The sequence below is a fragment of the Dromaius novaehollandiae genome, chromosome 3 (assembly GCF_036370855.1).
Source record: "Dromaius novaehollandiae isolate bDroNov1 chromosome 3, bDroNov1.hap1, whole genome shotgun sequence".
Lineage (NCBI taxonomy): Eukaryota > Metazoa > Chordata > Aves > Casuariiformes > Dromaiidae > Dromaius > Dromaius novaehollandiae.
In genome coordinates, this window is record NC_088100.1 from 92,350,071 (window position 1) to 92,365,875 (window position 15,805).

The 15,805-nt window shown below is 45.3% G+C and overlaps 1 protein-coding gene across 4 annotated transcripts in view; it reads left to right on the plus strand.

The window, feature by feature from the left end:
• Window positions 1-5,730: 5,730 nt before the first annotated feature.
• LTBP1 (latent transforming growth factor beta binding protein 1) overlaps window positions 5,731-15,805 on the plus strand; it is a 209,614-nt gene continuing 199,539 nt past the window's right edge. For 3 of the 4 annotated variants that reach the window (XM_064509469.1, XM_064509470.1, XM_064509472.1), the window contains exons 1-2: window positions 5,731-6,731; window positions 7,523-7,593. In XM_064509469.1, coding sequence (XP_064365539.1) covers window positions 6,271-6,731; window positions 7,523-7,593 — 532 coding nt within the window. In that variant the 5' untranslated portion in view covers window positions 5,731-6,270. The remainder of the gene's footprint in view (window positions 6,732-7,522; window positions 7,594-15,805) is intronic. The other variant, XM_064509471.1, reaches the window with a different exon arrangement.

The window sequence follows — 15,805 nt, forward strand, 5'->3', positions numbered from 1 at the left end:
TATTCACCCCGAAGAGCCAGGATGTGCTGCCATGCGTGTCCAGCTCCTCTTTAAACAATTGTTGACCCTGGGAGTCAGGCTCAAAGATCAGTGTCCGGCCGAGCAGCCAGAGGAGAGGTGGGTTTCCCCCTCGGCGATGTGGAGAGCAAGGCGGAAGCGGGCACGGAGGCCCAGGCCGCCTGCCCGGCGTCATTGCAAGCTGTCTGAGCGGGAGACCAAGCTCCGACAAGGGGGCAAAAATGCTCCCTTTCAGGTTATTAAGTGGCTGCTGCTGTGGCAATCATGGTTGGAGCTCCCATGAGCTGTAGCTCCTCTTTCCATGGCCTCACACCCATTTCTGTCCGCTTCTGTTCCCTGCCACTGCCACGGATGGGCCTGTCTACCTGGATTATGTGTAATTACGAAACCTTTAAGACTTCAGTGCTAATTAAAGTCAGGAGGGGCTTTATTTTACCCAGACACTTTTCCCTTCAGCTTTCATGGTCTCAGAAGCATACAGTGCCACAGTGCAAATCAGAATCCACCGCTGAAGTTTATTTTTGTAGAGGTTAGTATTCTTGGCATATGACATAGCCATGCTGCGAGAGTTTTCAAATATTAGTTATAATATTTACTTTGCCTTTGTGAAGAATGTGTTAGTTTAAACATGTCTTCTCCTAAGGTAAAGGGAAATAATTAAATTTATTTTCTCATTTTTGTGGTCCTTTCCATCTCATTTCCTCTGCAGTGTATTTATTTTTGGTGCATATGGGATTGTACAAAGAAACAAGCAATTGTGAGGAAGAATAATCTAATAAAAAAGTTCAATGGATATTTTAATTGTTTTATAGACAAGATATATTTGTTTCCTTGAAGGTGTGAATAATTACAACAACATAGCATGGAGATTTTCATATCTTGAAAAAAATCTTGTATTTCTGAATCCGGTTATTTTCTGTGAGTGAAGATGACTGTGAAACTGCCAAATATTCTAGTAGAGATATTTTTGCTACTTCAGGAAAATGGAATTTGAGACTATGCAAATCCATGCAACTACTTTTACTATGACAGTTATATCAGCATCCTGAAAAGAAGCCAAATTCTCCTTGCCTTAAGCAACTATTTTGTTGGATATTGCAGTGGTCAGTAATGACAGACTGGCATTATTTTTTTTTTTTGCCAAGTGGATCCAACTTTCATTGCGACTCAATGCAAAAAAAAAAAAAAAAAAAAAAAAAAAAAAAAAAGAAAGAAAAAGAAAAAAGAAAAAGCCCTTATAGCAATCTCTTTCGGTAGCTGTCCAAGGGAGGAGGATGATCACTACCTGCCTATCATTAGTCTATCTCCTTTTCCCGTCCAGACTCTTGTATTATCTACATTTTAATCTGACTGCTTCAGACACCCAAGGCCACATAGGCCCATATTGTTCCAAGATGTGAATTTATATACAGACCCAGTTGTAAGTCTCATCATGAAAGTTCATTTGTTCCTGAAAAGCTAGTCTGCTTCAGACCTTATGGTTCCCAATCAGAAAAGCTGGTATCATTTATCTGTTGACATGTTTGAACAGGATCTAGTGCAACAGCTCCCAGTGGTAATCATGATGTGTTGAGAGAGGAAGCATATTTCAGGGCAAGATGCCCTGAAGATGCATTTGAGCTGGCAAACCCAAGCAAGGGGAGGCAGAAGGTTGCTTACCCAAGGGCTGGTTGTGCGGCGTGAGCTTGGAAACACTCAGATGCACAAGGATTGATCATTACCAATCCCCAGGTCACAAAGCGGGGCCACCAGTGGCAAACGGGTTCAGCAAAGCCAAGCCACTTCTTTCTGAGCCTCGCACCTCAGCCTCAGGCCTCGTCTGACTAGCTGAGTTCCTCAGAAGTGTCAGTAATTGCCTCCAGGAATAGGGCGAGCAGGACTTGCCTCTTTGTGAAACGTTATTAATGATATTTATATTGTTGAGGCCTCAGGCTGTTGGTTGCTAACCGTGGAGTAATTACAGTTTTTCTGCCTCAAGGAACAAATAACAATCATTGTTGTAAGGTACTGTTCTGCTCAAAAAAATTACTGCGTAGAAATCATATTAACATCGACATGGTCCTACTCTGCAAATCCACTTCGCATATGTATTCAGTCACATGTACTTTATTTTAGTGACATAATAAAGGTCAATTACTTTTTTTTCTTACTCCGATGACAATAAGAGTAAGCTGTTCTGTTTTGTTCAAAAGAAATACCTTCTAAATTAGAGTAATGTACAACTCTACAAAGCTGAGGCTAAAGGTAAAATTTAGTCTACACAGTACAGGGTTTTTTACTGATACCTGTATAGTAAAGAAAAGGGACACCAGATACAGGTGTCCAGCTGGGTCTCAGTTTACTAGAAATTAGAAAGACTGATTTTACTGCTTTTCTTCCTTTAGCTCAGAATAACTTTGGAGTAATGTTATTGAAACTAACGGATTGACACCGCTGTAAAAATGGTCTTCTGTAGTTACTTACGCCTAGAGAAAATTGGGGTTGAACACAGCATTCAAACTTGTCAGACTCTCACATGTTAAGTGTGAGCTGCCAACTCAGCTTTTCTTACAGGCTAAGGCTAGTTGCCTGGTGGATCTAGAGGAGCGTCAGAGCCTCTTGCCCTCCCCATAGCCTGACACGTCAGGCATTGCTCATGCTTTGATCTGCTGCCCAGCTAACCTGGAGCATCAGGTCACGCGAAGGCGCCGTGGCACTACGCTGCACTAGGAGGCTGAGTCATCACCCGCGCTCAGATGACTTCACCGCAGCATAACACACAAACTCCCTGCAGCCCCCTGCTACGGCCCCTGCTCTGCCCTGCAAGCCAGGGCACCAGACTCTCTCACTCCCTGCGACACGAGGCCACGGTCCTGTCTCCTACATTTGCTGGAAAACAACTGTGGAGGTTTGAGTGCTGCCAGCCTCAAAGGTTCACAGATAATCTTCCTTCTTTCTCACTCAGCTCATGGCACTGGCACCAAAGGTATGAGACTTAAACAAAAATGTGTATGGAAATTTTGTTCTCTTTCATTTTGGATTGAATAATGTTGTTTTGGTTATTGCTGCAGATATTCTCGCCCTCATCTTAGGCTCCTCCCCTGTCCGTGAAGACATTTACCTTGGAACAGTCCTGTGGCCTCATCAGGCAGCAATTCTGCTGTCTGTGTCCATCCTGCTGCCTATCTTCAAATCAGTTCTGCCCTTTCCAGCCTGGGCTATGCCTTACTGTAGGGCACCCAGAGGGGTGCTCCTCCAGCGGGAGGTGTGTGGACCAACGAGCTTTCTGTATGTTTCCCTATGTTCATCCTCTGTTCACAAAATAGGGTGAAAAGGAACAGAAACTGTGCAAATTGCTTTTCCAGCTCATGCCTAAGAGCGGTACTCCTGATAGGCGGTGTGAAATACTTACTACTGCTTTCCATTGTAACCTCAGTTGTTGCCTTTTCCTTAGGAGGTGGGGCAGCAGCCAGAGGAAAGGAGGCTTCTCACAAGCAGCGCTACTGTTTACTAGAAGAGCCTCAGGAAGTTCAATAGTCACTTCACGGGTTTCTGAAAGGTAGGCATCTAGCTGTTTGGTGCTGGATAGATGCACTTTTTGGCCTTGGAAGAAGGAACTTCTATGCATGAAGGAACTTTGAGCTGAGTTTTTAGACAGCAACGGCTGTTCACTGAAGTTCTCTTTTAGCTGCCTAAATTTCTACGGTCAACCCAATGTGTCAATGCAACCAGACCAGGGCCCTACCACTCAGGACCCTCCAGATTTGCAAAATTCTTCAAACATATCAACAAAAGAACAACAAAACAAGTGTGGATTTTGTCATTAGAGGAGAAAAAGAGAACATTAGAAGTTAGATTTGCCATGTAAATGTGTGAGGAATGCTTGACCTCAACCAATTAATATTAATACTTCACATTTTTTCAAGAATGTTTTCGAACCAAGATCATTTTATGCAGGTCATTCACCTTTGTGAATATATTTCCCTTGAGGTCCCTTACCATTTGCTTTAGCAGTAATACACTGCATTTGCCCTCTATTTGACGTGACTTAAAACCCACATTTCTCAAAAGCAACTGGCTTCTGCTGTGGAATAATGCAGTTTTTGCCCTCTGTACAACAAACTCAGCCACACAAGTAGTTGTGATCTCATTCTGGAAAACTTCTGAAGGACAGCGGCCTTGTGCAGAACAACAATCCTGAGCATCACATCAGTTTCTCTCTACTTACACAGTCCTCACCCCACCTCCCTCATTTCAAGACAATGTTTCTCCTAAACACTGTAAAGTATGTAGTATATTTAGGACTGACAACAATTAGCCTTTGGAAGACTGAAGAGTTCAGATGCTAAGAATGCTCTTCCAAGTTAAAAGAAAACAAAGCTATACATTTGCTAAGAAAGGCAATGGTCTCACAATTAATTTCTTATCTGTCTTCAAACTGGAGCTACTCTCAGGCTTTATCTTTCCTCAGAAGTTTCTGTTCTGAACCACCACAGAGTTTTAGTTCAAGTTTAACCCACTGTGGACTTACAAGTCCCCAGTACTAGTTAGCATTTTCTCTTCAAACATCAGGGTTTCATTCCCAGTGTGGAGACACAGGAGCAGAGGGCTTTAATGTTGTTGTGGCTCCATTACACTGACTATAGAAAGCTCCAAACTCTCATCTATTTAAAACATGTATTTATTTTTGAGCAGTTTTAAATAGATGAGAACAAAGAAGGAAGGGACTGCTGTGCTCATAACAGTGACTCTTGCATGGAATCTTGTCAACGTAAAACCCTTCTGCTCCCTGTGCTGGCTGTGTAGCTGTGCCAGTAGCGTTTAAGAGCAAAATCTCATCAGTTTGGAGCCAGGGTCAGTGTCCTTAAAGCTCGGGAAAAGAGCAGAGGAGAACCTGGGGAGGAAGGCCTGGATTCCAAGCTATTGGATTTGCAAATGATCTGATTCTCCACAAAGTTTCTTGGAAAGAACTCAGATACATTAGCTCCTGAACGTTTCAAAAGATGGAGTCTGCAGGGGATTTTATTAACTTTCTCTGTCTTTTTCTTTATTTATAATACTAAAGGGGGATATCAGTAAGATACGCTGGAGATAAATGTAGGCAGTTTTGCTTATATATTAATTCCAGGTGTACAATTCTGATTTGTATTTTGTCCTCTAGGAATACACTGTGCTTTATAACCATAAAAAAAAAAGGTACCTGCTAAGAGGAATCTCAGATCTACGGCTCTCATTATGCAGAGACCGAGGAATATCCTTATTTAACATGTATAAGTACTTTCATTGAGTTCCTACTGATGGAAGTGAAGGATGTACGTAAAATTTTCAGGGTTCAAAGCCGTACATCCATCTGACATCACCGCTCTACCCACACAGATCCTCAAGCTGTTGCACGGGGCCTCACAGACACAGGCAGACAGACTAGCGAATTTGATTTTTATTTTTCGAGCCCCTCAGACCTATTAAAATAGGACAGCAGCGCTCCCCCATAGCACAAACACTGTTACCCGAACTTTATTAAATAGTTTCGCCGCCTGTGTAATAAGCAGCGCGGTCGTAAGCTAGCAAACCGGATTTCGGAGGCGCGCCAGCAGCGCGGGGCGCCCCCGGCCCCGGCGGCAGCTGCACACCGACCCGCCGCAGGGTCCCGCCGCCGCCGCCGGCCCCGCGGCCCCCCCGGCCGCGGCGCCGCCGGCCCGGGAGCGCCGCGTGACGTCACGGCGGCCCCACACGGGCGGCGCGGGGCGCGCGCCCCCTCCCCGCGCGCGCCGGCAGGCGGGCGGGCACCCGCGCTCGGGCGCCCAGAAACTCTTAAAGGACTTTTTCAGCGCGAACCGGCTCAAAGGCTGTTTCTTACACGCGCACGCGGGCCACTGGCGGCTCCAGCAACCGAAACATCTGCTCCTTATTGCGACCACCCCCCTCCAGAAAACACCCTTCCCCTGCTGCTGCTGCTCCTCCCTTTGCAGTCCGGCTCGGAGCTCCGCTCGCACCCACCGCTTCCTTTCTTCTAACAGTGTTTTCCTGCTCCACGGGGCAACTTGTTTGCTGAACTTTTTAACAGTTTGGGGGGCGCGTGGGGAGGGATCGGAGGCTTTTTTTTCTCCCCCCCGGAGAAGGTTGGGGGGAAGCGAGAGGAGGAAGGATCTGCACCCCGGGAGCGGTGCGGCGTGGCGTGCAAGGGACGGGAGTTGCACACACACATACTTTGGAGGAGAGGAAATCCTTGCACCGGGGGTCCGCGAAGCTTTGCTGGCTGCAGGGGCTCCGGCTATGGAAATGGCTTGGATCAGATGGGGCTTTTTCCTCTGTGCCTGTGCGCTCTGGTCACCGGCGCTCGCTGCTTCCGAAAAGGGCAGGCTGCGGAGGATCACATACGTCCTGCACCCCGGCCAGGCGGGCTCGTCCAGCAGCCGGCATCAGCGCCCGACCCTCCTCGGGGGGCAGCAGCCGCGCACGTTTAACGTACAGCTCAACACGCGCTACAGCAGCAGCAGCGCCGGCGGCGGCGGCACCCTGGAGCGGAGCCGGCGGATGAGCAAGCCGGGCGCCTCGGGCGTGCAGCTCCGCCTGGGACCCGCCGGGCAGGTCCACCCCAACTCCGCCGCTCACGCCGCCGCCTTCGCCAAGCCGGCCCGCTTCGGCCCGCGGCCCAAGCCGCCGCCGGGCCCCCACGGCAACAGCAGCGCCGGCCTGCCGCTCCGCCAGAAGCACCAGCTGCCGCCGCTGCCGGGGTAAGGCGCCCCCTCCGCCCGCCGCGGCCCCGCTGCCTCCCCGCGGCGGGGCGGGGGAGCCGGCAGCGCCGCCGCCCGGGGCACCGGGGGCCGCCACGCCCTTCGCCGCGGCGGGGCAGGGCGGCGGCGCGGCGGTACCTGCCCGCGGTTCCCCGCTTCCTCGCGGCCGCAACCGCCTTCGCCGCCCGGGGCTGGGGCGGGCTGCCCCGCCGCGGCCGGGCCCCCCTCAGCGCCGGCTCCCCGCCGCCTCGGGGGCTCGTCCTCCGCCCCGGTCCTGCGGGCGAGGCGCCGGCTGGGCTCTGGCGGTCCCCCCCCAAATCAGCGCTTAGGGTGCCCCCCCCCCCGCGGGCGTTAAACGGCCGTTAGCGCCGCTGGTGCGCGAGGAGCTCGCTTGAACGCGCGTCGCCACGTTTAATTCTTCCCGCCTTTTCCCTCGCCGGCCCAACGCCCGCCCCGCCGCCCGGCCGGGCAGGGGCAGGGGCTGGGGCAGGGGCAGGGGCTGGGGCAGGGGCAGGGGCAGGGGCAGGGGCAGGGGCTGGGGCAGGGGCAGGGGCAGGGGCTGGGGCAGGGGCAGGGGCTGGGGCTGGGGCAGGGGCTGGGGCAGGGGCTGGGGCAGGGGCAGGGGCTGGGGCAGGGGCTGGGGCAGGGGCTGGGGCTGGGGCAGGGGCTGGGGCTGGGGCTGGGGCTGGGGCTGGGGCAGGGGCTGGGGCTGGGGCTGGGGCTGGGGCAGGGTGCTGCGCCGGCCGTGCGGGGCCGCGCTGGACCCTTGCCTCTCCTTGCTGTTCCCTCAGGGCCAATGTCTGCGGGGGGCAGTGCTGCCACGGCTGGAGCAAGGCCACGGGCTCCCAGAGGTGCATCAAACGTGAGTAGCCGTGGGACGGGGCGGGCAGCGGCGGGGGCCCTGCGGGGACCAGCCCCGCACAGGGCCTGGCCGTAAATCCCCATACCTGCAGTGGGCAAAGGGGCGTCTGCGGAGCTGCGCGTCCTACGTGCGCCGCGCTGATGCTCTGGTGTAGCCAAACAGCTTGTTTGAGCTGTTCTCCCACGGCATCGCGGTGCACAGCGGTTGCAAGGCTTGGATTTTTTTAGTCCTGAATCTCTGCTTTCTAACCTTCGGCTTTGCTAAAGGATGGATGAGCAGCAGAGGCTTCTTGTGTTTATTCTTGGCACAACAGTGGCATTTTGGGAGAAAACTTTGCAGGATTTCATTCAGGTGTATGTAGGTGACCACTATGCAAAAAGCAATTTTTTGAACAGAGGAGCTTAATGGGGTAAAGTACCTGCCAGAGGAGCAAAGGTGGGGAGCAAGGAATTGCTGTGCGCACACACTGTCCTTTCATTAGCAGCCTATGTGATAGTCCCATGCTTAGGCTGTTTTTTCTTTTGTTTTTTTTTAAAGTGGAGCAAGCCCAAAAAAGTGGGATTGGAGGAGGTGTTTATCCTCACTGAGATATTTAGAAGCATAAAATAACTGTATAAAATAACACTGATCAAATCAGTACTACCATACTTAGGCTGTCCTTTCTAATGCAAAACAGAAAAAAGTCTGTGCAAACTTAGGTAGGATTCGGGGATGACTGCAAGTGGCTAAATTGGAGTTATGTTGCCATGAGGTCACAGAAGAGCTGGAAGTCACTGGAATGACCTACCCCTTCAGGAAACTTTTTTAGGTATCGACAAGAATGTGTAGATCTTGGAACATCACCTTAGTTCAGCAAGACAGAGTTCTGTCCCTGAAAGGGTTGGAGGAAACAACATTTTCAAGATGCATACTGTGCTTGGGGGGTTTCCGTAGGGGTTTTTGTCCCTGTGTGGGATTTTTCACAACAGGGAGCAGTCACATTTGTTAATTCTCTGTAAGGTCAAGTACCTTTGACCTGCACAGAGCTGCTGTTTAGAAGCAAAGACCGTATTATAGTAGGCTGATAAAGACAAAACTGCACAATTTCCCTGCACAATTTAGGCATGCATTTAAGGTAGTCTTCTAAATTAACATTTTCAGCTTTAAATAAATGCTGCTGTGTTAGGTTAGTCATTTTTTTTTAACTTGACACAAGTTACAAGCGCTAAACTGATTTCCTTTTGCTTATATTATTTGAGACAATATTTTGAAGCTAGTTCTGGAGATTAAAAAACAACTACATTGGCTAAAAGACTAACTGAAGTAAAAAGAACTCGGGATAATTTAAGGAAATCAAAAATCAAAAACTATTTAAATTACATTGCTATTGTCAGCCAATTTTATTTTTGTTATCTTGAACAAAAAAAAAAAACCACAACAGTTTTCCTCTTTCTGGCCTTGATTCGCTTTCTCTTGGTCTTCCAATAACTCTTCTTTCCAGATAATTTCAATACATCATTTTAACTTCTCTTTTTGTGTTCTTTACTTTCTCTCCTTTAAGTTCTGTCTTTTCAAATTCTCCCATTATCATCCAACTGTTCTTTCTTTTTTGTCTTCTCTTTTTTTATTCCTTCTTTTTGTTTTTAGATGCTTCATAAGGACCAAGTCAGGCAATTAGATTTTTATGGGATAGCTGTGTAGAATCTCATTTAAATCCATGGTTCACTAACATTGTTGAGGGACTGGAGTAGCAGCTAAAGAGTTAAAGGGGGGGGGGGGCAGAATTTTTTGTTTGACCTTTCATTCTCATTTTTTGTCTCTGATACTGGGCCTTCCTTTGCATTAAATATTTTTGATCTCTGCTCTGATGCTACTCTTACACCGCCAGCAGTGGTATAATGCACTTGGCTTGGATCTTCTCAGTTTTACCCTCTTTTGCCAAGCCAAGGGAAGTGCTAAATGTACTGAAGTTGTCTGTTTTGTAACTTGGGAAAACCGTGAGATAGCACTGAGTTGATTTAACTGTGGAAGATTAGTCTCACAGTCATAAAAGCCAGAGATCTCCTTTTCTTGAACCTCTTCTGATGTTCCTTTCAAAAGAACAAAACCCCTTTAACTGAGCAGAAGTTAACCCCTTTGTTTCCTGTAAAAATAAGTGTTTTTTTTTTTAATTCAGTCAGTGAACTCTCAGTTGTTTTTGAGTGGATTATTTCAGTTGTTGATTAATTGTGCCACAGATGTAGACACACCTGAGCTGACTTCATGCAGAGTCAGTTTGGATCTGTCAGGGTTTATTAGCTCAGGCTCAGTATCACTTTAATAAGCTATTTGGCCTCTAGGGCCAGTTTATATTCTTTTGCATGGTGCAAAGCCTGAGCTAATAAACCCCAGACCCATGCTGGCTCTTTCCAGAGCCAACTTCCATTTGTCTGCATCATGCTTCCAGAGCCAGAGTGCTGCGAGCCAGCTCTGATCAGTGAAGCTTATTAGCTCAGGTGTAATCCCAGACTGGAACAAGCATCATGTGTTTCTGCGGTGCTGCATCTGTGTTAATAAGCCAGCCTGTAACCCACAGAAATAGGGGTTGCAGTGAAGAAGTATGGTCCTGCAAACCTGGCTTTGTTATCTTCCCTTCTGCCTTTCCCTTGAGTGCTGGTGTTTGCTAGGCCTGCTTTCTCAAGCATGGAGCTCTTGCTGAGGCTGCTCTTCCCTTTGGTGACTTCTGTTCCTGGCTAATGGCAGTCTGGCTGTTAGTGGCAGCTGTATTACCCTTCCCCAGGTAGTGGCAGTAAGGGGTAAGGGGTATTTGAAATGTTTCTGCGCAGGTAGAGGGCAGCATCTGTATGGGGGAGGCAAGCAGACTTTTCAAGTCTTTTTTGTAAACTTTAGTTTGAAGTTGCCTGTTGTGTTTTCAATATTTGAATATTGAAAGACTCTTTGGAGTCTTACAGTCTGTCCTCAGAAGGTGAGCCTCTCTGTTCCTGTTAACTACCTGTGTGTCAATATGTACTGTATCCAGTTATAGGATACAGTACACATTCATAGTATAGGATTAGATTTTTATAGTTTCTTCTCCTTTGTGCCTAATAGTTCACTTTAACCTTCTAAAGTTTTATCTTAAGAATATCTTTTTCAAACTTGATATGACTTTGTGTATGAAGAACTGCATAATGCTAATTGGAAATGCGAAATCATAAAGTTCGCCCATAAAGTATTCAGAATTGCTAATGCTAGGAGAACAGCTTCAAACCTTCAAAGATGACCTTTCTGTAATGTTCTGGACATCCGTCTTTGGGGAAAATGCAACCACAACAATAAGCATCTTAAAGTTATAAGTGTATGAAAGGGTTTATGACAAACACTGTTGTCTTACAGTTCTAGTTATCATAGGTTATAATGTGTGTAAGAGCAGTAATAGGATACCATCAGGACTTGAGACATCAGGCTCACCTACATGTAATGATTGTTTTGTTAGTACTTGTTGCATTACCAGAGCATTATTATGTTACTTAATTATTACGTTAATTAGCTTTCTAACATGGCTGTAAGGCAAGTAGAATGTAGTGTGTGGGGTGTTGTTTTGTTTTTTAAATCCCCACTTAGGAAAATTGAAACATAGGTTAAATGTGACCCTGGACAAGTTATGACAACTGACTGGAAGACCTAAGCTGGAAATTAGGAGTTCCTGTCTCTCAGCTGCATGTTTATGCTATTGAAACCTGTTGTCTCTTACTTTGTTACTTGCTGCTGCAGTCGCATTAGTGAATACCAATTCCAGCAGAAAATGCCGTTTAATTTTTCATGACCTCACAAGTTTTTGGAACTGGGAAAACTAGAAGAAAGTTTCCTATTGTATGCATACATACAATGTCTGATACCTCCTAAAAGATGTAACAAGACCACTTTACTGTAAATATAAAAATTTTCTGAAATGTATAATAGTATTAATATAAACTGTTTGAGTGTTTTCAGTGTAAAGTGAATGGTTTAAAATAGCATTGCCTGGAGGAGTTACAACTTTTGTTAACATAACAATGAGAATTAACAAACGTGGGTGGGAGAGAGTTAGTTGTTAATGGAATACTGAAACATGAGCTCCTTATTGCAGAGGTGTGAGGAAGGCTCACAGGGCAAACAAACAGTTGAGAAAGTGGTTTTTGCAGGATTATGTTGAGAGTAAATTGCATATATGGAGAGGAAATACCATTTGTGTAGAGGACGAACCTGCTTGTGCCATCCCTGTCAATTTAAAAAAGCCTGTCATATCTCTGTGAGCTGAGGGTGTGTATATGTACATGTATGTATTCCACAAAGTGAGGAAACTGGATTTGGACTAAATAAGTTGAACTAGGCCATAATGTTGTTTCCTCTCTTTGGTGTGTGTGCTCAGGCACCTTGAAAAAATTAAAGGAAAACAAGACAGACAAGCCATTGGTTTGGTTTTCTTTTTTAATGTTAAAATATCTTGCATATTCTCCTTACTTTTAAAAGACTTGCTAGGTTGAAATAGAATAGATGTATTGGATAAATAAGGTTTAATTTATCTTTGAGTAAGGAAATAGACAATAAAATGAGTTTTCCTGCTGGTGAAGAAGTAGACCAGAAAGTTATGCTAGTACTTGCCCTGAGGATGGTCCCCTTCATTCATTCCCCAAATCTGCATGACTCCTGCTTATGTATTACTGTTCAGTTTGAGCTGTCTTATCCCTAAACCTTTAGAGCTGTACTTCTCACTGAGTTAGTATGCTGTGGCTTCATCTCTTCTTTGTGGCAAGTGCACTTCACACTGTAACCAGTCGTTCTAGATTCCCTATTGTCCAAGATCTGGATGGAGCACGCCGTAGGTTGCTTCTGGCTCATGCTCCTGAGGTTTCTTGGAGGAGGTAAGGGCAAGGTTGTGGGCTTGGGTCACGTCCTGATGTAGGATTGGGATCCAGACCCGGAAGCTTAGACAAATATTCGAATCTCCCAGTTTAGACATAAAACTTTGTGTATCTTTGCATTTGGCTGCTCAGAGTCTCCTCTTTACCTGTCTTCAGCTCTTAGAGATGGTGGTATCTTGGAAAGCTGTATTTCTAAGCAGTGGAACTGAGAACTTAAAATGTTTGCAGCTGTTCCTGTTGGAGGTTTTTTTGGTCATAAATGGTTCCCCAGGCTTGTGTTTAATCAGTTTTGTGGCTTAGAATTTCACCAAGCTTCGTTTATTTACACTGCATTTTCAAAGCCCAGCTATAACGTATTCTTCCCAAATGTTTCTTTTTCACTTTATAAGATTATCATCTCAGTAAAATCTCCTTCAGACTATGTCAAAATTAAGTGTCTCAAGAGGTGAATAGTCTTTTCTTTTTTGAAGTCTGTAATGACTCTGACCTTCTATAACTGACCTATACATTTGTCCTTTTTAATCTGTTCTTTGATGTTACTCTCAAACGCTTCAAGATCAAAAAACTGAAAGCCACTACTTGAGTAGCTTGTTTTCCCCTGCTGTGGTTGCTACTGTAATATAGAAACAAAAGTTTCAAATTTCATGTATAAGGAATGGATTGGCTTTTGTAGTAGACAGGCCTTAATTCACTTTTTTTTTTTTTTTTTTCAAATTATGTGATAGTTTTAGTCTTCTTTATTTTCATTTACTGTCCTTGGAACAGGGGAGAAATAGAGGACCCAGGTTCTTGTAGTCTTTGACTATGTCTGTGTTGCAAGTGGCGTGGACTAATGGGAGCAGACCTATAGACTAGAACCCTTGACTTTGATGACTTGAAGTCCATGCTATGCATGCTTCTGGGTTTTGTGTTGTATTTCAGGTGTAGTCTGGTCTCATGGAATGAATGCTAATAGGAGGCTGAAGTGCATTAGGTGCACTCTCAGGGCAAATGCCTTTCTGATTTAGTTTTGTAGGTTTTTTTTAGTGGTTTTTAGGGTTTTTTTTTTAGTTTTTTCTTTTTTTTTTTTTTTTTTTTTTAGTTTTTCTAGATCTAAAAGGAATCCAGTGCATGTGCTTTCAGATGGCAGTGTGAAACAGAGCTCAGTAAGTGTGACTGATCAGATTTGCTTCAAAAGAGGATCCTGATTCAAACTAAAGCAGTAATGGAGACTTCGAGTGCAGGGTTTGTCTATTAGCCTTTTTCAGCAGCCAGCTTTGTTCCTGAAGAGAGAATAAGAACTGTGAGAAGACAGGGAGCGGGGTAGCTCCTCTCTGCCATAGAGACATGACCATCCAATTTGTTGTTGGCATTTTTGTTATGAACACACAATCCACAATTTGTATGAGATGAAACTTACCTACCTTTTTATTTTTGGACCCATGTGGACCCTCTCTATTTTATGCAAATACTATACTTGTGTATAGATAAAAAGGCAAACCCTAAAAGACATGGAACAGTGTTTCTCAAGACTTTCTGCTTGTGCATTTAGGCAGACAGATTTATAAGTGAACTCGTTGAGCTCATTGTAGCAGTTAAAAATCTTAATAACAGAAGCAGAATATGTGATAGGTCAAGTTGTAAATCTGCAGTGGAGAAGAGTCCTGAACACATCATCTATTAAGATACCTTTTTTTTTTTTTTTTTTTTTTTTTTAAACCTTTCAGATTTGCAAGCTGTTTATTTTAAATGTGTCTGTGATTTGGAATAGATGCAGAAGGCTGTGTAGGTACTCTGGGAGAGCTGTGGTTGATACCGTGATTCACAGCGTTCTCCTGGTTCTGTATGTATGCAATAACAAAATTATGTGCTGACAGTGAAGTGGTACTTACAGAGGGGAGTGTTGCATTAGTATTGTATAACATAGCCTAGACCCGTTTCTGCCGTTCCACACTTTTGCCTCCCTTGTGCTGTCGCCTGGGCTGTGGCATTCCTGGGTGTATCACCACTCTCCCAGCAGCGGAGAAGGGAAAGAGCTGGAAGTAGCATGTATTCCCCTCTGTGCCCTTCTTATAACAAAGCGGGAGAGTGGAGTGAAGCAGCTGTGCGTCCCCGCTCAGCAAGCCTCCTGGCCTCTGGAGGAGAGTGGAGGCAGTGAGATGCGGGGCTCTGCCCTCCACCAGGTCAGAAGCCATTGGGTGCAGCAGCTCTAGTGATACCGTACTTTGCAGCCTCCACCATGAAGTGCAGCTTCTCAGAGGCTGACTCCTACCTTGGAGCAAGTTCAGATCAGCTGGGAGATACAGGGGTTAGTGGGGGGGTGGATGGAGAGAGGCACTGACCTCCCTCAATTGACTCCTTGTTCAGATATGGCAGTACTGAGTGTTAGCAGATTACGGATGGTTCAAGTTGTCAAGTGAGTCTGGGTTCTGTAACTAGCATGGACTGATACTGGGTTGGTTTGGTTTTCTTGCTTCAGGTTTTTTCTGTTGTTCTGGTTTTAAAAGCACTGTTTTTTTGCTTGCGTAGCTTGATTTATTCCTAGAAAATGGATCCTTTGCATTGACAGCAGAAAACCAGCAAAGCTTTATTGTTGCTCTGTCTTCATTTCTGACTCCACATGTGAGGAGACCCAGACACGTTCCTAAGTCAATGTGTGCATTTAAATACAGAGCTAAGAATAGCTTTGCTCTAGTGTGCTGCTTTTGTTTTTTGGGTGTTCTTTTGTTTTGGAGTGTTTTTTCTTTTTTGGGGGGTGAAAAGCAGATAGTAATCCTTGTATAAATCTATAGTTTTTGGATTGCTGCTTCCTGATAAAGGAGTATTCTTTTATGTCCAATGGCAAGACTTGTTTTTTTTGTAGTTCAGATCAGCTTTTTATTATCTCTAGATGACAGTTCAGGCCTGGATTTTTGAAGGAGCTCAACTAAGTGGTGACCTGTCATTGAAAATTGGTTGGATTTAGGAAATACTTTATTGTTCTTAGCATTTTAATTACTCTGTTATGATTAATATTTTTTGCTATCTCTTTTCTGTAACACTTCAGTTCTCTGAATCCTGCTCCTAGTTAAAACAAATTTCGATTGTCTATTTATTGAGTTTCTCTGACTTTTCATTCAGTTGCCTGTCTATTTCTTACAAAGTAATTTGTAACAAAATGAGTAAACACTGTAATGAGAAATGTTAAGAGAATTAAAAGGATTGTAGACTGGAGTGTTAACCACTCCAGCAACCAAGAACAGCATTTAATATATGAATCTTCTGGTTTCCTTGGCTTAGTCCATTCTGTAGTGGATAGAATTTTTTTTGGGGGGGGGGGGGAATACTGAAATGAAAGAAGGATGTGTCGCATATAAAATTTAGTATTGTTT